Source organism: Acanthochromis polyacanthus, chromosome 20 (genome assembly GCF_021347895.1).
Source record: "Acanthochromis polyacanthus isolate Apoly-LR-REF ecotype Palm Island chromosome 20, KAUST_Apoly_ChrSc, whole genome shotgun sequence".
Lineage (NCBI taxonomy): Eukaryota > Metazoa > Chordata > Actinopteri > Pomacentridae > Acanthochromis > Acanthochromis polyacanthus.
Window position 1 is genome coordinate 22,778,387 of NC_067132.1, and position 22,209 is coordinate 22,800,595.

General features: G+C 41.8%; 1 protein-coding gene across 3 annotated transcripts in view; it reads left to right on the forward strand.

Moving 5' to 3' along the window:
* pou6f2 (POU class 6 homeobox 2) overlaps positions 1-22,209 on the forward strand; it is a 68,411-nt gene that overhangs the window by 12,487 nt on the left and 33,715 nt on the right. For all 3 annotated transcript variants that reach the window (XM_051940574.1, XM_051940575.1, XM_022196215.2), the window contains 2 exons: positions 3,467-3,564; positions 8,604-8,823. In XM_051940574.1, coding sequence (XP_051796534.1) covers positions 3,467-3,564; positions 8,604-8,823 — 318 coding nt within the window. The remainder of the gene's footprint in view (positions 1-3,466; positions 3,565-8,603; positions 8,824-22,209) is intronic.

Below are 22,209 nucleotides of genomic sequence, written 5' to 3' on the forward strand. Positions count from 1 at the left end.
GATGGCTGGAAAGTTTGAACGGCAGTAAATGAAAATAAGAGTGTTTCAAGTCTGAAGGAAAGAAATTGCTTCAATTTGATAACATCCAAACTGAGAATTAACCGCACAGAGACAATACCGCTAATGAAATCCAGTACAATAATTTATAGCCTCATAATATCCACTCTCTGCTTTTCCAAATAAATTAGTAATTAAACAGCAGGTCGTGATGATCTTGTATTTTATCCGTAGCTTCATAATACAGCCACATAGTATTTCCTGCGTGCTCGGATTGATCTTGATTCCAGACACTGAGTGCACAGGGCGGGGCTGGGCACAACGTGATCTGTAATGGGTGAAATAATTGGTGAAAAGAGACTCACTTGTCAAAATAGCCACTGCGTTTGCGAGGCTGATAAGCGAGAGGATGTGGACCTTTATCGAGACGCAGGGCCAGTCAGCCAGAGGTAGAAACCAGCTAGAAAAGCAGGCTCCCCCCTGGGCTTTCACATCAACCATCAAATGCTTGAGGTTCATTTGTTAGGTCATGCCATTCACCAATTATTTGGATTTTATGCAAAGATGAAATGATTTTAGTTGGCGGAGGGGAGTTTAAAATGTACTGCATAAATATACTTGACAGGCAATGAGATCTTGCTGGCAACGCTATTGAATTGTACGTTTTGTATGAAGCTTTTATGAAAGGACTAGAAACCACTGCACGCCTTGTATGTTTAACAAAAAAGAAAGAAGAAAAAGACCTTTTCATCCATGAATAAAAAGACACAATGAAACGGGGAGTTATTCTTTATTTAAAAGCTGCGATATTCCATTTAAGAAAATCGATCTTACAGTGGAAATGTGATTACGTTTTTTTTTTTTAATTCACTGCCAACATTGTGTTGTTTAACAAGGTTTTGTGGCCTTCAAATGCATTTCCACATGGTTTGCTTGATTTCATCCACAAAATCCATTTTGTTCAGGGGGGAAGAGCTGTTAAATGAGACAGTGCAGTTAAAGAGATGTTCTGTTAACTTTTTGTGAGGGTTTTTTTTGTATCTTGCATTCAAAACAGGGTCACCTTCCCTGAATTACAGATAGCACATCAGCTTTTCATACAGTCGTCACCTCTGTGCTTTCAAAATAAGTAAGTCAATTTTTGGGTTGCCTGTAAATTGACTTAGTTACCATGAATAACAGAGGTTTCCTGCACACATCTGTACTGTCAGAACAGAACAAAATAGGTTCATTCACCACATGTTTTCCAGTTCCATAATAGTTTAATAATAAATGTAATACACCCATATTTACTTTAGATTTCAGTTCAAATCAGTCTGTTTCCTACACTATAGCATAACAAAGCCTCTAAAAAATGTATATTTCTCTTTAGTGTGATATATTAATGACCTGATAAGCAACAGTCAGTTCAAAAAAATTGAGCTAATCTGCTGCACATTGGTTTGTTCACATTTAATTAGCGACATCAGTAGACATCCCACTAAACTATCACCACACTCTTGGTATGTTCCAGTGCTTATACTACCATTTTATATACAATGTCAGGAAAAGATTTAGTCTGTCAGGTGACAGAAACCCCAGGATGTTCTGGTACATCCAGTAACATGTTGCAGTCTGCAAGCCAGCATGCTTTTATGGCCATTCTGACCCACAATCCTGTGCACAGACGAAGATACGTCACATATGTCACCGTGTCTTACGCAAATACAAACAAGCTCGAGCAGCTGAGATCGCGTGGACAGGTGACAGCTCATTTCACATTACAGCAGCGGCAGATATATGAGCAAGACAGTCAAAGCTTAAGGCGCAATGTTATGATAAAGTAGTATGTCCCAGTTGTATGCATACTACATGCAACAGTACACACTTTGTAAGGGCAGCTGCAGTACATACTGACAGTACAAAGAAAAATTCTGTGATCTGGAATGCAGGCTTTGAGTCAACTATTGCTGAATCCTGATTGGTCAGTGGAATAATGTAACATCATGTCTGTCCAGTGGTACCTCGACCAGTTAAAACAAAGTACAGAAATACAGAAATCCTTCAGATGAAATAGCCAAAAATGATTTAACTGCGACAAAAGACGTTGTTGTGTATGACCTCATTCATAGCAAGATTCAGTCTGGTTAAAGAACTTTTCAGCTAATCAGCCGAATCAACTGAAAGAGACCTTAAAAAAATGCGTACATTCCTGAAATTTCAAACTCAATCAAAGCTGCAAACTCAAGGAACAAAATGTCACACTGATGACATTTTCGTACAATCGAGAAAATCCTCCAGTTAATAAAGATGTCTCCAAATGAAAAGCTTAAATAGTTCTGAAGGTCAATCACAGGTCACTTTGTTCACTCAGGTTAAGGCTAATGTTGTGAAACATGGCACTTAGTAATACTGAAAGCCAAGAATCAGATCAGAAGATTAACCTCTGAGTAGTTATCCACTGTTTGGCAGAGTGTGTGTAAGACAATGAAGGACCTTGTTTAAAGCTGAACTTAGTTTTGCAAGAATTTGTTTCTACAGCACTACGCTCTCATCTTAATCAACTTATTCAAAAGACATCAATCCTCTGAACCACGAAACTGCCTCAAATTCTTTCAGGTCTTCACATGTAAATCAATCCCTGGTTGCCGTTTGCGTTTAATGGGATGGTCTCCATTTAGTTTTGTATTGTTTTTAGAGTGTGAATGTTTACAAAATCAAAAAATGTGCCGGAAATCAACCTAGGCATCTTGTTTTCACACCCATATCAGTCTTATCCTGTAAGATTGAATTCCTTCAGATTCAGAAGATAAAGACTCCTCAAGTCTTTGTGTCAACCGTGAGGCGTCATGCGATCTCCACGTCACCGAGGTTAAAGGATGAGGGTCAGAGCAGGCTTTCGGACCCTTCAGAGCAGTCGGTGCACTGCTGGGAGATTCTGCGAGATAGGGATTGCTATGATAACCAATCATCGGTGTCCGTTGTTTTCCCCGCAGCCATCAGCAAGCTTATTATCATGTCCCTGTCTGCTCCGCTCCACTCTGCCCTCATAGCAAACAGGTCTAATTGTGTCTCATAGCTGCAGGCTCAGAGCGGAGGGGGGGAGTGGGTTTAGATGAGTGATACTCAGTGATGTAAATGACTGAATAATATGGCCCCAGCGTTTGTGCTGGAGCTCTATCTCTCAGCAGTAATCTAGGCCATCGGGGACCCGCCAGTATGCATCATCCCCCATCAATGAGCCTCTCTGCTGGTTGGTAATTTATTCAGTGCTACAGCAGTTATTGATAAAGCACTTAAATACAAATTCCCCCCCTCTTTCCCAGCTGCCCTCCTCTGCTCCGTACGACTCTCCGTGTTGTAATATCACAGCGTGGTCCGTGTTGTGTGTTTATCTACTTATACTGCCTGTGTTGATCTCAGGTGGAATCTTTGTTTTCTCTTTTTCCTCCTGCCTTTCTACATGAATCTCTGCCTGTTGCTCTTTCAGGAGCTCGTGACGGATCGGTTCAGTCTGACGCCAGCAGCAGTCCTTCTGAGCAGAGTCACCTGGGCCAGTCTCACCCAGGATACCCGATGGGTCCACAGGTGAGTGGGAGGATATGAAGAAAAGCTCATAAACTGTGCACTGCTGACAACCTGAACACAAGACATTTACTGCATTGTGTGTATATTTGTATCTCTAGCAGTTAAATAAGCATTTTAATGAAAAACAAATGAATATGATGTTTTGTATTGTTGACTCCTTGCTTTTTTTTCAAGAAGTAACACAGTCAGGTGTGTTTAGAGAAAACAAACACACGTGCAACTAAAAAGGACCCAGAAATGATCACCTGATGGGCAGCAGATTTAGATTTCTTGAACATTTCACTTCAAATTTTAAGTGTTCCTCAAAACCACCCAATTTAAATTAGATCAGCAATATACAACAAACCATGTTTGGGTGATATTTATTAATAGTTTAACACTCATATGCATTGCTAATCAGCTCTTCATGACTGTATGAGTGGGGTTTAATCAGATGTGATTAAATATTGAAAAACCTTCCTCGGTACCTACAGTATCCACATATGGCTTCACGAGTATTTTATTCTTTTCATATGCCCCCTTTAAACCATTGAGATAAGCACAGAGAAGAAAGGAAAATCAGAAATCACAAATGTGAAACAACTGGAACTTCTCATTTTGACAGAAAGCAGTGTGTTCATCCCTTTTCTTACAGTTACAAGTTCATTGAGAAAGCACATTTTAAGGCCTTTAAATCACATTTTGTACATGCAATAAATATATTTTTTCATTTGAAGGCTCTACTTTTTTCCTATCACATTCTTCACAGCCTGTGTTTTGCTCCACAAACAGAACCTCTTGTTGAGTTTCCATTGGTTCCCTCATATTCTTCATCATGTCCTTTTGTTGGTTTGAACTACTCCAACGGCCCACTGTGTCTCTAATCTCTTCTGTCTGACTTCAGACTCGTATTTGTTTTATTTCTCTGCGACCACTAGCCATGCTGTTCTTTTTTTAAATACATCACCTTGCATCTGGCTCACAGGTCACCCATTGTGGAACGTGTGCCGAATGCACAAAACGCTCAAAGAAACCAGACCAAGTTTTGTACATTTTAAAGCTTGAGCGAACTCAAATTTTGTTTTTTGTGATGACAGAAGTAAGATTAAAGTGTTTGCGTGGAAGTCACCTTCTTAATGTGCTCACGTTCAGGTTCTTTTAGTGCACGGCACACATAAACACCCTGACTGAAGCTTTTCCGGCATAAATCGTAAAATGTTTAGTCATCACACATCATCTTCAAATGTAATTGAGCTGTGGCACTAATGAGCTGACAATACAGGCCTTGTCAAAACAAGCAGGGGAGCACAGAGCCCGAGCCTGCAGCCTTGTTAATAGCTCAATCAGGCATTGTCCTATCTGATTGGATTTATTGGCCTGGTGGCTCGGCGATGTTTAATGAACATCTATCTCATTAGTGTTGCTCAATGTCACCGCTCAGCACACACACGCACACACTAACTCGCACAGAGCATCAGGTTTCCTCCACCCTCTTTAATAAGGCCATTCCCCCTGCACTCGGTGTTACTCAGTGACAGTCAATCCTCATCAGGATAGACAAAAGAGGAAAGACGAGAGGAGGAGGAGAGCCGCTCGGTTTTGTTGGGCAGGCTTGCAGGGTGAGAAATCCCCAGTGAACGAGTCAATCTGCTGCAAGTGGAGATAAGAAATGTGCTTAATTAAAAGCACTTTTCTGATTACGCACATTCTCGCCGGTCAAAGCTGCTGTTTTGCTAATAAATAAGGAACAAACACAAAAGGGAAGCGCATCTCGAGCAGGCAGCAGTTACAGTCTGAGCCTCAGCAGGCGGCTCTCAACAGTCACCATCTAATATATTAATGCTGTCAGTACAGTCTCTGTGAAGCTAACACTTTTCAGAAACAAAGGCGCTCCGCATGCCATACCCAATTCTCTTGTTCCAGGATCAATATGTTTTGATAGATTCTCGCTCCAGAGCCGGATATTGTTCGAACAACCATTATCCGATGGTAGTTTACCCAACATGAATCTACCTTCCTTCTGTTTCCCACTCGCAGTTAGGATGACAAAAGTCTGCTATCTGGGTGATTATGGGCAATTTCTCAGTGCCAGAGCTGCCAAGCAGATAGAAGGGCCTATTCTCCCCCTGATGGGCAGAGAGGCTGGGTACCACATCCAGTTCTGAGTGGGGCTGCTTCCCCATCCAGAACCCAACACACACCCAGTCCGAGCGTCTGTGTGGGCCCTGGGAGACCACTTCTCAACACTTAGCTGTCAGGTCTGCCAAGCACTGTACGGCAGCTTTCCAGCAGCACCTATGGAGAGGAGGAGTGAGAGTATCAGGCGAAAAAGGCAGAAGGTGAACTGCTTGCAAATCCAGATGAGTGATGCTGGGGATTCTCACAGCAAACGCTTGTTGTGTGGCTGCAGCGCCGAGCTAATTATGTTCTCAAAGAATTTGTTCTTATCTGAGTTTTTGATGTGTGCGTGTGCAGTGTTCTCACCTCAGATGAAGATCATAATCAGCCTTAAACTGGCACAACAAACAGCCTAAACACCGAGAGCTCTTGCATGCTTTAAAGAAAGTCTCCACAGTGCTTCCTCTTGGCAGCTACATGTGTGCCTCCCAGCTGCCTGCTTCTCCAAAGCTGCCTGTAATGATAAATAAATCAGGGCTACATCTGATAATTGCAGAATTGTCTTTTAATGTTATTCCCCTCTCTATGTGAGGCTGTCTTTGCTGTCAAGCCTGGCAATCTCATTTTGTTTGATTCAGACATGAAATGTTCAAAGAGCGTCTTTGATTATGTGCTGCTTCGATTTGAGATTAAATTTAGTTAAAAAAGCGAGATTAAACATATGTCACTTGCAGCTAGCAAACGCGTCGCCTTTGTTAGTGTCCTTTGAGGATTCTTTGAGCTCTCGAATTATTAATTCATTTTTCAAAGTTAATGGCAAATGTCATTCTGAATGCTCTCAGAAGCGTCAGATTGTCATTTATTATGCACTGTTGTTGTGTATCAAAGCAAATGTTGAGAAAGAGGAATCCTTTACGCTGCGTTTGAATACTCCTGCCAGCAACATTCACCTATCCAAGCCTTTTTTTAAAAGTTCTTTCACCAGCTTAGAAGCACAAACAGTTGTTCATTTTTCTGTGAATGCAGATATTTCGGCCTGAGATCGTTCTGTGCTTTGCGGCTTTAAACCTGCGTGACCTTCTACCTCTTAAACTGTGATCACATGTGTGTCAGAGCGGGTGCAGGCGCTGTGCACCATGCGGGGTTATCACAGCGACATGCCTGTCACCTACGAGCACCGGGCTCCAGAGTAGGGTGGGCTCTTCGCACCAGTCAGCCCGTTCTGCATCCTGTGCAAGCTGCAGACACACCATGCAAAACAGAAGCAGATAGCTGACAATTGGAGTTAAAGGCTTGTGAACTTAAGTCACAGTGGACGAGTCAACACAGTGCTGCCAGGCTCACCTAGCAACATCTAAAGCGGTCTGCTTTGCCGTGGACACAACACAAGCTGACAATGTACTTTTGTGATTTTAATCCAAACAGTTCAGTTCCATATTTAAACGGTTATTTTGTTAGATTTTGCAGCACCTCCAGTCTCTCCCATATCTCCTGCAGCAGCCTGATATTGTCAAATGCTGATATAATTTGAAGAAGGTTTTATTAGAACTAGTAAATAATTTCCCGTGTGTTCATGGAGATTTCAGCCACGGTTCAAACCTTCCCACTTCTGGCTCAAAACTCTCGATGAAAAACTGTGTAGGTGTATTTCCAAACCCAGTTCCTCGGAAAATACATTTGAAGAGATCTTCTACTGTGCAAAATATCTCAGAGCGATACTTCTGATAACATATCTTTCCCTCTATGGGTATGACTGCGCCGATTCCACTTTAACTAATATGAATGAATGGATACATGAAGAGACGAGAGTGATGTGTTATATCCCTCATCAAAAGAGTAAAGTACTGCTACTTTTTTTGAAAAGCGCTGTGTATTTCAAGCACATTATTCCGTGGTACCAGGGATTTGTTCAGTGGGATGAAACATAAATCACTCTGCATTTCTGTGAAAGAGAAATTCTCAGCTCTTTCACAAAGATGGAGTTTGATTTCTGTCAGTACCAACAGCAGTGTGTTTTGGCTGTCAGTCTGTGACACAGCAGAGCACGGCGCTCAGCTGCAAAACAGCTTCATTCATCAAAACACATTGATTAGTGATGCAGTCTGGTTGGTGACATCTGCTTTGCTTCTCTCAATTAAGCATTTCAGGATAGAAAACAGTGTGTGCATTCATCACTTAAATATGATGCCCTTATTCTGTGTGTTACTTCTGTATTTTGAAGCGCACACAACCAGTGTAAAATGATAATTCAGTTAGCAGTATCATTTACCCACCACAGAGGAATAATGTGTTATTATTCTGAAAAAGTCTGCAGTTAATAGTTTTAAACAAGCTGTTGTTTAAAAACTACCAAAATTGGTTTATTAAGGTATTATTGTGTACATATAAATAGTTTGGTGTCATGTGATACCTACCACTGGATCATAATTCTTTGCTCTACACATCACGTAGAATATATATACTTTCAAATCAATTTCATATTTTGTCATACTGTTTATTACTTTTGGACTACAGCATAAAATTGGTCTTAACCAACACATCATGCTATGTGAATCATAAGTTTGGATTGTATAGTAACACTTTATTTTGCATTAGGGGTGTATAAAATGGTTTTTAATAGAACAAAAATATTGCTATACTACACAACTTTACATAAAATAAATATGTACTCTGTTTAGAGATTTGATTACAGTAAAGGTGGCACTATAAGGGTGGAGTATGTTTAAATGTGTCATTGTAGAGAATTTGAAATATTTTATTATTATAAAAAGTACCATATTTCACACAAATGTTAAAATGTACAGGTTCACACAAAAAGTGCTTTGTATTAAATAAATGATTGTATTTTTATTACATTCTAAAGAAAAACTGCCCATCTGTGTGTGTATAACAATGGTGCTCTGCATGTGTGTTTTTCTGTGTGCATTTGTGCGTTCCTGTAGTCTCTCCTGGTGGCGCAGCAACTGGCCAACGCGGTGGGTGGCGTGATGTCCGGGGCGGCGCCGGGCATTAACCAGCCCATCCTCATCCCCTTCAACGCAGGCGGACACCTGGGCGGGCAGCAGGGCCTGGTGCTCTCCCTCCCCACAGCCAACATCCAGAGCCTGGTGGCGGCTGCTGCTGCAGGGGGCATCATGACGCTTCCCCTCCAGAACCTGCAAGGTGAGAAAAAGGCCAAGACAAACGTGAACCTACAGGAAGTCTTATATTAGAGCAACATCAATGTGATGTCTGAGGAAAAAGATAGAAAACAACTCAGCTATCAAAGATAAAAATAAACATTGAACTTGAAATTCCATTTTCTCATGACCATGTAAAGCTGTTGGAAGTGTTTCTGTGTTATGCGTGAAGATTGATAGAACACAAGACTCCAGAACTATTAGTAATACTTACAAGAAATAGTGCTCCATATAAGAGTTTGTTATACATTCTTTCAATGACATAGAACAGTGTGTTTTTTCCAAGAAAAATGCTTTGTAGAGGTCCTGACCAGGTAAGAATCCTTCAGGGGTTTACATCCCAAAAAGCAGCTATCCTCATCTTGCCCAGAGGAACAACCATATTAATTACAGGTCAGCGTTTTGCAGTGCAGCGCAAAAGCACTTTATGCCTCTTTCCTGTGCATAAGAGTGCACTGTACTTCACTTTTTATCTCTTTTCCACCTCATCTGTCCATCCACATGGCTGTACTTATCCTTGCCTTTTAAACTTTAATGCCGAAGTGTTCTCTTTTGATCACAGTTGTAAATGGTTTTCATTTTAATGTTTAAAACATTGTCTCTTTTATACCATTAGATTGAGGGATGGATGGGGAAACCATCAGTCATAAATCTTAGATGAGAGAGCCGCACTAATGTAAAAAGATGCCAGGCTACATGTAAAGCAGTGTGTTTTTAGGATGGAGATTACAATAATGCCGGTGCAGCACAAAGTGCAGGGAAGGCTCCCTTCATGTGAGGAAATGGATGGACAGATGCCCTGAGTGAGGAAATGTGGAGGTAGGAGCCTAATGGACACAAACATGCATAAATAACAGCAGCCATCGCTGTGGGCAGAGCTTTTAATAAACCCGCATCTATCCAGCGAGCCCTTCAATGTATCCGTCAGTAGTGGACGATAATGGGCCCAGCAGGCCCGTCTGACTCACACTTCAACAGATCTTCATCCTGGTGTGTGAGGGACAACCCAGAGGCTTCAGTGATCTGATGAACTGATCGACAAACACATTGTCAAGGTGTCAGAACACCAAAACAAACACCTTTCAGTCATCCATATTGTCCACTGCCAAACAAACCCACAAACAGTCTGAATCCAATGTCCTGAAAAAATTCTCCAGCCACGAGAGATGGAGAGAAAAAACTGTTGTGGAGAAATGCCTCTGTGGCAGATCTTTTTTTAAGCGTGTGGACTGACAGACTGCCTGTTCGCACGTCCTCTTATCTGAAGGGGATGCATTGAAGGGACCTCCGTGGAGAGAAAGTGACACAAGTCACGAGTGAAGCTAAATGTCTTGACTGTGTCCGGGCCCCTCTGGCCACGAGGCGCTCCTCCACTCTCCCCTGTCTGAGTTCATCACAGCTTCGCTGAATGAGGCCTGCTGGCACAGCACCTCTGTCAGACAACTGCAACTCTGGCCTCTGCCCTCGTGTCCCCCTCACTTCCCCTCCCAGCCCCTCCAGGGCTCCAGGCCTGATTAATCACACATATAATACAGCGCCGCACTGTCGCCAGGGAGCAGTCAGCTCATTTCACAACCTCAGGAGCAAGTGTGCTTTACAACACTCACACTGCTAGCTAATTAGCGTCAGATCAGACACAAGACAACAGCGAGGCACAGTAATGAGACTCTGAGAGAAGCCCAGCCAATGGCTGTATTTAAATGTAATGAGGCAGATAATGACCAACTAATAAGGCTGTTTGTCTCAGGACTGGGCGGGTTAGGGTGGAGGAATTGTGTGCTTTACATGAGAGCCTGCATGCTTGTATTCTGATAGTCATCAGGCTTTCATTCTGTACACTGTGAGAATGCAATATTTCATGAGTTACATGAGATCAAAAATAGAGTTTTCTGTTCAGTTCTTTTGCATTTTGTGCATTTTTATATTAGATTTTAATGAGGGCCTTGAATTGGAACGGCTCACATTGACAGCAGCATTTTCATGATACGTTCTGATCATGCTAATCAAAGCTGGCCCTCTGAGAATGAATGTTGACAGAGGAGAACCGGCTGGACTTGTGTGAGCTTTAGGAGGGCATTCCTCTCAGACTGTGATGAATAACTATCTCTGTAATGGGGTTGTGCTATAAAGTTGGAGCAGTTGCTTAAATAAAACTGAGCAGCATCTTGTGGCAGACTCAGTAAACACAGGCACCAGTGTAACTGGTTATTTGTCAGAATGATTTATGCCTGCAAACATGCAGTAAAAACAAATTCCCAATGAAACTAAACAAGGGAGAAAGTTATCTTTTGTGACAGAGTGCACACAATTCTAGCTGACTTCACAGAGGCAAAAACTAGGTTGGGTCATGCTAGAGGTCTGTAAATATGACGGCTGATGAGAATAAAAAAATCATACATGATTTTCACATTTTCAGATCTAAGTATGTACAACTGATGGAGACAAAACATTTGCAGATTTTTGTTCTTGGATATGATGCTGACTTACTGCTGCATTTTTAATAGGTTTTCATTTCATATGATTTTCTAACAAGCAAAGCATGATTACCATACTTGTAAAACTAGTTGTATCAAAGCACTGTACATGTAATGCTCAATGGGAGGAAGCAGAACAAAGTCTCATCTGTCTACTCCTCTCCTCTATGACTCACTCAAAGGTAATGCAAGAAGCTAGTTTACTGGAGCGCTTTCATATTAATAAGCATATCCCATCTTATTTGCTCTCAGCAGAAAGTCAGGCAGCACATCACATCAGAGAGCTGAGTTCTAATGGTGAGGTGAGAGCATTGTTCCTCTGTACTCGTCCGCAGGAAACACAAAACAGCACTCAAGCTTCCCGATAAAGGTCGGCATCCCACTCACCTGCAGTAATGAGACCCGGTGTCAGTGCCAATCAAAGGCATGTCTGTCGTTTTGATGAAAACGCTCAGCGGTGTCGTTCGCAGGTTGCGGGTTTTGGCATGATACAAATTAGGGAAATCACTCTGCTCATTACACCACCAAAGGGTGGGCTCCTGGGGGAAAGAGCCAAATGTTTCCACACTAGTTAGACATGTCAGACTGCATCTCTTCTGCCTCAGCTGACTGCTGCTCCTTTAAGATGTTAGCTCACCGGGCCGGGCCACTGGCTTAACCTCTGTCTGCTGTGTGGAAGCCTCCATACCTCTGTGTCCCTTTACCCATTACATTATCAGAAATAGAGAATTTCAGACATCCTTTACGGCCTTGTTGTTGCCACACTAGTTGCTCATTGTGAGAATCTTTTTCTTTTGATGCATCATTTTGGGAAAAGAAAAGAAATAGGCTGCTGTTTGTGGCCACATTCAGCCAGGAGAAGACTACATTAGGATGACCGTGTGCAAGCAGTGCTCGCTTCCTCACAGCCACATCTGCCATCTTGACACAATAGAGGCCAAACCCATCCCTTCTCCCTTATCGCTGTTTAATTTGAAGCGCTCTCAAGCAGTATGTATTCCACGTCGTCCTTTAATGATTTAACTTTGCTGTGGTTGTAAGATGACTCGCAGGGGAGAGAGCTGCATTAAATAAATAACAGTGATAAAATGTAGACCTCATACATTTCAAAGCTAATGCAACTAGCGGTGCAATAGGAGCAGCTGCACACAGTCCTGGAGCGGTAATTTGATTGATTTGTTGTGACAGCAGCCAAATAATTGAGAGTGAGAGGTGCTGCTGGAGATGAAGCGCAGGCAGAGGCAGGTTCGCCAGGCAGTCCCAGCAGATATGGCACCCGGGTTCTCATCTCTGCCATTGATATCTGCCACTGGATTATTGTTTGTCTTCAATAAGCAGCTTGGAAACGTGTGGGGTTACTGCCTTTGTGACAGTTTGGCGATGGAAAGAAGAAGGGGAAAAAAATCACCAGTCAGATGTACAGAAGAGCACTGAGAGGGTTAGAATCAAACACACAAATGTACACTTACACTCAGGTTTACTGTACACACACACTCCCATGAGACTGATTTTACTCTGATGTCTGTTTTGAATCTTTAAGTAAATTATGCCTCCTGCTGTTTCACTTGTTGCAGACATGCTAATCATTTGTTCTGAATTCAGCTTGCATACTTTTCATAATCGCGCCAAAGCAGCAGCACAAATGAGCCACAGTGTATTTGAATATACGGCATGATTCTTTAAATCCCCAGACGTCTTTATGTTTTCAGTCTGCTAAGAAAAAGCAGGGCTGTTTGCGTTAACCTCCTGGCTCTTGACTCGTGTTTTGTTGCGGTGGATGGTGGCAGTGTCACTCCGGTTCAGCCATGCCACAGGACAGCACGCTGCCAGAGCCTGAAATAGACAGAAAGAAAAGAAAAAAGGGGGGCAGGAGGAGGAGGATGAGTCTTTATGGCGGTGTGGAGGAGGACAATAATATTGTTAATCAGATGTGGCTGTGTCTGCTCCTCCACAGCAGACCCTGACATCTGCCCTCACTGGTAAACACTGAGGGAGGCTTTTTGCAAACCTCCTCCCATAAACACACAGTCTACAAGACAGTCACTTTACATTACACAGTGTCTGTCTGCACTGTGCATGCAGGGAGAGCAGCGCATTTATTTAAATGGATTTTTACTCAAGGTAGCCATAAAAAAACAAGCAATGTGTTTGAGGAGTTTTCTGCATTAGCAGGCTGAATTACAACATGACGAGTTTTGAAATTAGCTTTCAGTTATATGACTAATCACAAATACGCAATATGATTCCATTTTAATCCGCCTGTTTGCTTTTCCCTTAGCTCCTGAGCTAAAACAGATTAACCACCGCCTGCTGTAATTAAGTTTTTAAATGTGAAACATTCACACCGTCAGGTTCATTTAACCAAATTAACAATTTAGATAGGAGAAAATATTAGATCTTTTTCAATAAAACCTCGATTGTCTGAACCTCTTCTGAAATAGTCTGCACATTAATATTCTAAATTAAATATCCAGTGTTTCAGATTATTGCCTAAATTGATTAAATATTCCCAACAATTATGCTCCATCAGCTTTTCATTATGACATACTGTCATTGCTTCTGTTGAGCAGATAGAGTCTTAAGTTTCAGTAAATGAGGGAGCGTTGTATGTCACATAAATTGCAGTACATATTAGTGTATTGTTTTCATGATATTTCTTCAGCACTTGTGAAGTGCTTCCAGTAAATGCCTTGACCGCTTGGCCCCAGAGTTGTTTTGTAGAAATTACATCTCACTTTTTTCCTCCCTTTTCCGGCCAGACTGTTTCCGAAAGATTTGCTAAAGGTCTGCCATATTGCTGAGGCGCAATTCAGAAGCTTTCAGCAACAATCTGTAGTCAAGCATTTTAAATGAAAATTGATTTGTGATTTACATGGTCAGTGAGGGGAAAATGAACTTATGAAATGTTGTAAATGAAATATTAGACAAGGTGCAGTGGGAGAGAGCAGACAGAGATGGTAATCTTGTGGAACTGGAATTCCTGCCTGGCAGAACTGGGTGACATTTTACATTTATCTGTGTTCTGCATGAGTTGTAATGTTAATGGTAATTTTATGGGACTGAACTGGAATGAAAATGGTGTTATCACCGATTGCCTCAAATGTGGAATTGTGTAAAGTAGCACAGCTGCATCCTTTATTTCCCATTCCCCAATAATGTGAGTTATTGCATGATGTGTCCTCTGAGGTTGAACGTGTGTATTCAGCCTGTTTTTATCAGTCTGTTCTACTCAGAGCTTTTATATCACACACCTTTTCCACAAGATGAAATGCACATACTGCTGTCTTTTGAAATTATTATAAATGCCACTTTTATTAGTGAATGTTTCTCACATTTATTCAGCAGGTCTTTGCTTTTGTTAATGATTTCTTGTGTATTTATTTAGAAGACTGTTCTCGTTAAATTGACTTTTATGCTATAAGCACTTCATGTTCAGCAGCATCTTCATATATCCTCATTTTCAGTATAACTGTACAAAACATTATAATATAAACAAACATATTTTCAATACAGATCCAGTTTGGACTTAATAATACAAGCAAATCAATGTAGCATTACTCTCTAATCAATACTACTTATACTGGGCCCAGATGTTTTAATTTTGTTCGATATCTTGTGCAGTGAACGTTTCCTATTCCCACTCTGGCCGTGTACGACATGTATGGATTTTCATAGAGCTTGTTCTGCCGTGTTTGAGAGAGAAAAGAACCAAAGAAGTGAGAAGAACAAACAAAGTGATGCAGCAGCAGCACAGCAGCTGTGGGAGTCTGGGAGGCAGCCTGGATCACACAGAGGTCATTTTTAAACACGGCTCTCCAGTTCCCCACGTGTGAAACCAAAGAGTCCGTGGTGACATTTGTCAGCAGATGGGATGGAACCAAACCCCTCACTAGCGGGGATGTCTTAGCCACTGCTAAAAGCTATCTGTGGTTACTAATTGCTGACCAGGGCCTAATTACCTTAATTAATGGCAGAGGTATCTGGGGTCCAGATTTGTGGGGGCTTTTATCAGTATCAGTGCAGCTTAAAAGGTCCCGCAGGAGGCCTGAGGAGTGTGCAGGTCCCGCGGGTGCTATTTCTGGACTAACTGCAGACACATCACAGATGGATCCTGTGGCATCAGTACAGAACGGCATGTTTGGAAAGAGGTATCTGTTACTTACAGATCATAACAAAGCCTCGCTAAGTACATGTGAGGATATGGAGGAAAAGTCTTCTCCTTTCTTTTTTTTTTGCCTTTCTTTCTGAACATATTTTCTACTCTTCTCTCCCGTGCACGAGGCCGTTTCCTGAATTACACCGCCGTAATTCACAATGACAAAGTAGACTTAGCACCTTTTTCCACAGACCGTGGGGGGTTTTGTTCAGTGAGCTCTCACTGTGAAATTAGCCCTGGTGCTTTCATTTTCCAGCTGCAGTGAAATGGTTAAAAGACACAGATCAGCCAGTATGAAAATAGAACTGATTCAACAAAATCTGCTGCTTGCTCCTCACCCATCCAGCAAAAAAAAAAAAAACCCTCCCCCCTCTATTCTCCCACTTCCCCTGCTTTTTCCTTACTCCCCCCTCCACCTCACCCTTCCCCCAACCCCGTCAGGCACCTTGTCCGCATCTGAAGAAGGCTTGTAAGTTTCGGGTGCATACATTTCTTTTGATGATATATTGTCCTGGTGCGGAATTTCATTTACTGCCGCTGCCCTTTGCTGAACCTGTTGCTAGTCAGTGAGCACGATAAGCGTATAAGTAGCATGCTACTTCATTCATCATACATCGTTCTGGGCTCTCAAATATCTCATATGCGATTCAGGAAGAAACTACTAAACCGGCACAAAGGATCCCACCAGGATCGGCTGAGGTTCCATTAAACGCTGTCTACAAAATAGAGCACACTTGGTACTTGTTATCGAAGACACATTTCCATTGTTGCATCTACAAAACATTAGCCTTCATTTGGTAGTGTACACATTGTTTATGTAGCAGGGGGGAAATGTATCTCAAGTGCAGTGCTCATGTAGTACATAATTCCATTCACATTGCATTTCGAATGCATGCATTTTGAAATCTGTTTTTTCCCTCAGTCATAGTGGCTGCTCTGTGTTGTATTAAACAGCATTAATAATCACAAGAGGCTCAGTGTCACTCAGAAGTCTCCACATCACTAAGGCAGACAGTGTTGTGCTGCTGGGCATGTTGTGCTGTGTGAAAGTGCTTACACGCTCCCTCAGACAACCAAAGGGAATAATTAAAGACAGAAGATGGAGGCAGAAGAATGGAAAGCAAATCCCATTGTTTGGGGTTATTTCATCCCACTGAATTTCTTTTTCTCACTTTCTTTCGCTCTCTTCTCACATTCCTCCCCAAATGCACTGTGGGTATGTGGCACGTTATCAAAAGCATATGTAAGCGAAGCAGCGCAGAACAAAAGCCCTATGATGTCCTCCTCATACCCACATTGTCTTTTGATTATTCTACAATCATTTTATATCTGTGTAAGTTGGGAAGGAAGGGAAGGCTTAATAACCCCATAATATACAATACTGTAGCTGCTCAGAAGCCGCAAATGCAAGATGTGTTTTAGACGATTTGAAAACAAGCTTGCTTAGTCCTCTTTTGCTCTCTTTTTTTTTTATCTAATGGTGTAATTTTTCAACCCCTCAATATCCAAGTTGTTACCAAAATAATCCACAATGAAATTCAAATTTAAGGTGAACTAGACTATTAGGGCAACTCTGCTCCACTCCATATCTAGAGCAGTAAATGTAGCCCCTCAATCTCTCTCAGCTTTTACTGTCAGTCAGAGAGCACTCAGTCATCTCCGTGCATCAGGCCCGCAATATTGATTTTTCCACCCACTGAAACAGCCGCATGAACATAAATTTTGCATGAGGCTTTTACTCGCGGCCTCCGCTTTGGTCTGACGACACATGATGGGACCATGAACACGCTGTAATAACCCAGTCTGTCCTGCCATGCAGACAGGCTCCTTTTTCAAGGGGTTGGATGGGGGGGGGGGGGGGGGGGGGGGGGGGGGGGGGGTGTCCAACACCTTCTGGACTCTGAAGGACAAAAGCAAGAGACCCCTTACTGAGTTCCACCGCACTGCATACTGTCAGAGCCGAGCTGTGTTTGACACCAGAGTGAAACTTCAAAAAATGTGTCAAAAAATGAGACATCTTTGAATGTATACAAGAAACTTGGTATAAATTTGAATTAAGAAAGCACTTTGAGCCATTATATATGCATAATTAATATAGTTAAAAAGCTTCTTAGAGGTTTTCCTTCAAAAATTAGACTAGTGGAACTTCGAGGAAACATTTTTTTATTTTTAAATCTGCTGCCTGTCTCTTGAGATTTCTCACCTTGAAGGAAAACACATCTTAAAAAATGCTTTTCACTTAATGAGGATTTTGTCCTAAATAGACCAAAATGAGTTTTTTTTCTTCTATGTTTTAACCAGGGAGAGTGCCACTTAACTGATTAACAAACTTTCATTTAGAGAAGGTTCAACTGAAATTATCTCAGGCAGTCTTTAGTTCTTGGGTGAAACCTGGTCAGTATAAAAAGCAGAAAAAAATGTCTTTGTCTCTAATGGAGGAAATCATTGCAAAAATAAACCACATCTTACTTTGCTTGGGACCCCCTGGAACTTTGTCAGGGGCCCTCGGAGGTTCCTGGACCACACTTTGGAAATCAATAGCAAAGCGTAAGCAACACCAAAAGGGCAGCATTATTGAGTACACAGGGATTTTCTTGTATGTGTAACAACTCCATGGAGAGGATTTGATTCTTTGAAATGCTTCCCCCAGAGTGAGAATTCTACAACACTGCTTGATATTGCCTTGCATCACAAAGTGAAAGCATTATCTCTGGATCCCTACAAGCGATGTGGTTTACTCTCTAAAATCCTGTGGCTGCGACTCAAATCTTAACTGCCTATATATATATTTATATATATTTCTGTACTCGCAGCGTTCCTCCTGCAGCAGGACTGAAACACTCATATTGCCCGCTGTGGCTCTGAGTAATGTTTTTATTCAGCACTTCACTAGCTGCTTTAACATTTCATTTTCTCCATGTTTATTCCAGCCATCGCAAAGGCAGGAATCTATTCTCCACTTCTTAAATGCGATTACCAGTTCTGTGGATTCTTTGGTGAAAGGAGAACAAATACATGTTCCAGTTTGTAAAAAGAAAACATGTGAAAGAGGAACATTTGTGCAATTTTTCTGCCATTTTCCCCCCAACTTTGAGCCATCACACAATTAATGCTGAATGATGAGGTTAAGCAGAGGTTTTCCTGCACAGAGATTTCTGCCAGCACCAAAATGATAAGAACTGGGAATTTCTAAAAATGTTACAACCTGTTTTTTGTAATTGAGGTTTTATCAATAAGCATTTTTGGTCATCGAATGACCAGAATTAGCAGAAAATGGCAAAGCTTTCTGTCCAATAAAGTAACGTAGAAGCATTGCTGTTCGTGTGTGGGTCCGTTTTTCTTACTCACATGCGTAGTCACCACCCAGAGGTCCGTTCTGAGCCATTTCATGCTAGCTTTTGCATCTTCTCCACCACTTTTCAGAGTAAAATATTGCACTTTTACTCCTCTACATTTACCTGACAGCTGCAGTTACTTTACAGACTAGAACTTTGCATAAAATAAATAGAATAAGCCTACAAAATACGATGCACTGTTAAAGATTGGATACTACCTCAACCGACAGTCAAGTACTCTTTCACATTTATGCATGAGTAATTACAAATGATTTAATTATATGCAGTAATTACATTGCAATCGCAGGGGCCATTTTTGCATGAAAGATGCTTGTATCTTTGTTCTTTTAAGTACATTTTTGCTAATAATGATGTCATACTTTAACTCCAATAGAGAGATTTTCCTTGCAGGACTTTTACTTTTTACTTTTTTTACGTTGTAGCACCGCAGTATCGCTACTTTACGTCACTAAAGGATCTAAAGATTTCCTCTTAGACAGTGGATGAACCAGTTGTTTGATAAGCTGCTAATCTGATTTTTAGTTTTGATCATTTAAGAAGCAAATACCAAAATTCGTACCTCAAATTCCAGTTTCACTTCTTGTTTTGCATCTCTCCGTGTGTTTTAAGAGATCACCTTTCAGTCTGCTAACTTTTAAAAGGCCTATTGACAGAAGGATTATGAATGAAAATAATTAGTTTTAGCAACGTACAAGTGTTGTCAAAGTGACCCACAGTGATAAAAGTTAACAGTGAACAAAGGAAATGAGTGCAGAAACAGTGATGTTATCGCCTTCATCAGTGTGCGAGTGCTCCCATCTAATCCACAGAGTAAAAAATGACCTTCCTTTGACCACCTTCATAATTACCAGATCTCATAGAGTCTAAATCTCCTTACCTCCAGTGCAGTAATTATCAGTGTGACTCACTGAAAAGGCAATTGAGACAGTGGTTTATGGACTCCCATAGTGGAACGTGAGGCAGAGCAGTAATGGGGAGCTTGTTTGTCCCCTCTCACCTCTCTTGTTTGAGAATGACAGCTGTGTTTAGACGAGAGCAGTTCCTAAAAATACAGGTTGGGTCACTCCGGGCAATTTCATTAACTCCTGACAGGCTCCTCTGCAGCTTGTGATTAGCTACTGATTTGCAGCACTCCTCTCCAAAGCGATACCAGACATTCAGATGGTGCAGCAGCAGTTAGATGAAGATGTTTTATGTAAAAGTACAAGAACTACTTCAGAATCAATAACCACATTTTTAAGAAAAGCAGTGTGCACACTTACACGTAACTTACGGATGTGACACAAAAGGTACTACGAGATTTTATTCATTCCTGTGAACTCAATACATTCTTTTCAAGGTTTGTGAACTATTCTTTCTGTCTTGATGCCCAAGAATCTTGAATTTCTTTGACACGAGATGATCATCTCCGCCTCCTTCTGACCGTACTTTATGCAATGTGGAGCGCATGCACTTTGATAGAATGAAAGACAGTCAAAGTCCTTCTGCTTTTGTGCAGATGTGATTACTATTATATTGCAGTCAATCTTCATGCTGGCCTTGGCTGGGCCTTTTCTAAGGACTATAGGATGATGAGCACCTATTTGTTGCTTTTTAGAAAGAGTAAATGCATCAAAAGATGTTTTCAAATTTCATTTAACTCGATAAATGTACAGGGAGAGTTACTTTGACATGAAATGTGGGTTTATCCACCGTATACTTATCATTTAAACAAAGATGGAGCTTAAAGATTTGCACTTACATTAGACGTATTTAGAATTTGTGGCAGCTTGTGAATTCACTTCACAAGTGTCGGGACTTTGACTACATCTGTGCACTAACATGCACACACACAGGCATTGTATACGGTAAGTTGTAGGGAATAAACGCAGGTGTTGTGCACCGGGAGGAAAACAAGGAGTCGAGCTTGAATCAGCCCCAGAGAGAAAAGTGCTCTAATAGGTGGGTTGGCAGGGACTACTGAGACAGCGCTGGTAATGAGAGAGCAGGCTGCCCTCCCACCCCACTCCTCAACCACACAGGAAACAAAAATAGCATTTTGTCTGACGAATGAGCCGGCTTTGACCTAGCCTTTCGACCTCTGACAATCAGTCTCGCTTCGTCCTCCAGTACTTCAGAATCCGGGGCCGGGACAGTCAAAGATAACAGTTGATTTCTTCTGTGGCACTAAAGCAAAAAAAAACAAAAAACAGCTCTGGAACAGCGATGGCAGACACTTTCTCAAAGCACTGAGGTTGGAGGTCTTAGACTTTTCACTGCTGGCGTTTCAGAACCCCGAATGATTGTTGTTAAATATTTCAGCGGAGCACAAAACGCCAGGCTTGTGTCTGATCATTTAGCTCCGCGATCTGGCCCATTCTTCATTATAAACATTAACATAGGCAAGTTGTGACAACAGCGAAAGTGAGACCCCTGCTCCTCCACCCCTCGGGCGTGATGACTAAGTGGGAGCGCTGCTTGCATCGCAGTAGACAAGGACTAGTGAATATGAAACACAACAAAGAGACAGTGGGAGATATAATGAGCTCTATAGGATCCCGGCACCCTTTTGCCCTCTCTCCATCATAAGTGAAGCTCCCACTCTCATCCTCGGCCCTGTGTCTGCTGGAGGAAGGAGCACAAACAATTAGCTGAGACAAGCCGTTTGGATTATGTGCTCAACCAAAGCAATCAGACAGCTGTGGTTAAAAGAATGAGCTTCAAAATGCCAGTTGCCCAGTTAGAGGGGAAGGGAGGGTCAGTGGTCCTGACAGTCTTAACAAGATGACAGAATTTATAAAGCACTGCTGTTAAAGAATATAGTTACCTGCAGTGTAGCCCTTATAATAAGGCCACATGGGGCTTCTTCCATATTCCCTCTGTATTTGTTTTCTTTTGCCTCATATTCTTTTGTTGTGCCTCTTGTTCTTCGGCGTAATGGTTGGCGCTGGAGGAAATTCTTCAATCGTCTTTGATCTTGGGCTGGTTTCGATAATTTTTTGACAGAAATCTCATTTTGCCCCCCTTTTGTTTTCTCCGTCTTTGTTCCCTTTTACTCCGTCTTTAAATAGGGCTCAACATTTTGTCGTCGCGAAGTTCCAAAGGAAAAGAGTCGGTCCTGTCAGGGGCTCAGCACTCGCTCGACAACTTGCCCCAACATTTCAAGTGAGAATTGGACTCTTGCCGTTTGCACAGATGATATATAATTCATGGTGGGGGTGTGAGAGAGGTGTCAATGTGTCAGGAGGTTGAAGAAATGTAAAAGTGTACTGTTTACTGGCCGAGAGATGCCGGCTTTCTTTGACTGCGCTTCTGCAGAGTGAGGAAAGAGGAGGATGATCTGATCTTCATCAAATGTTCATCTGTGCCTGTCCTGCAGTCGTAGTGACCACGCTAATCAAAGA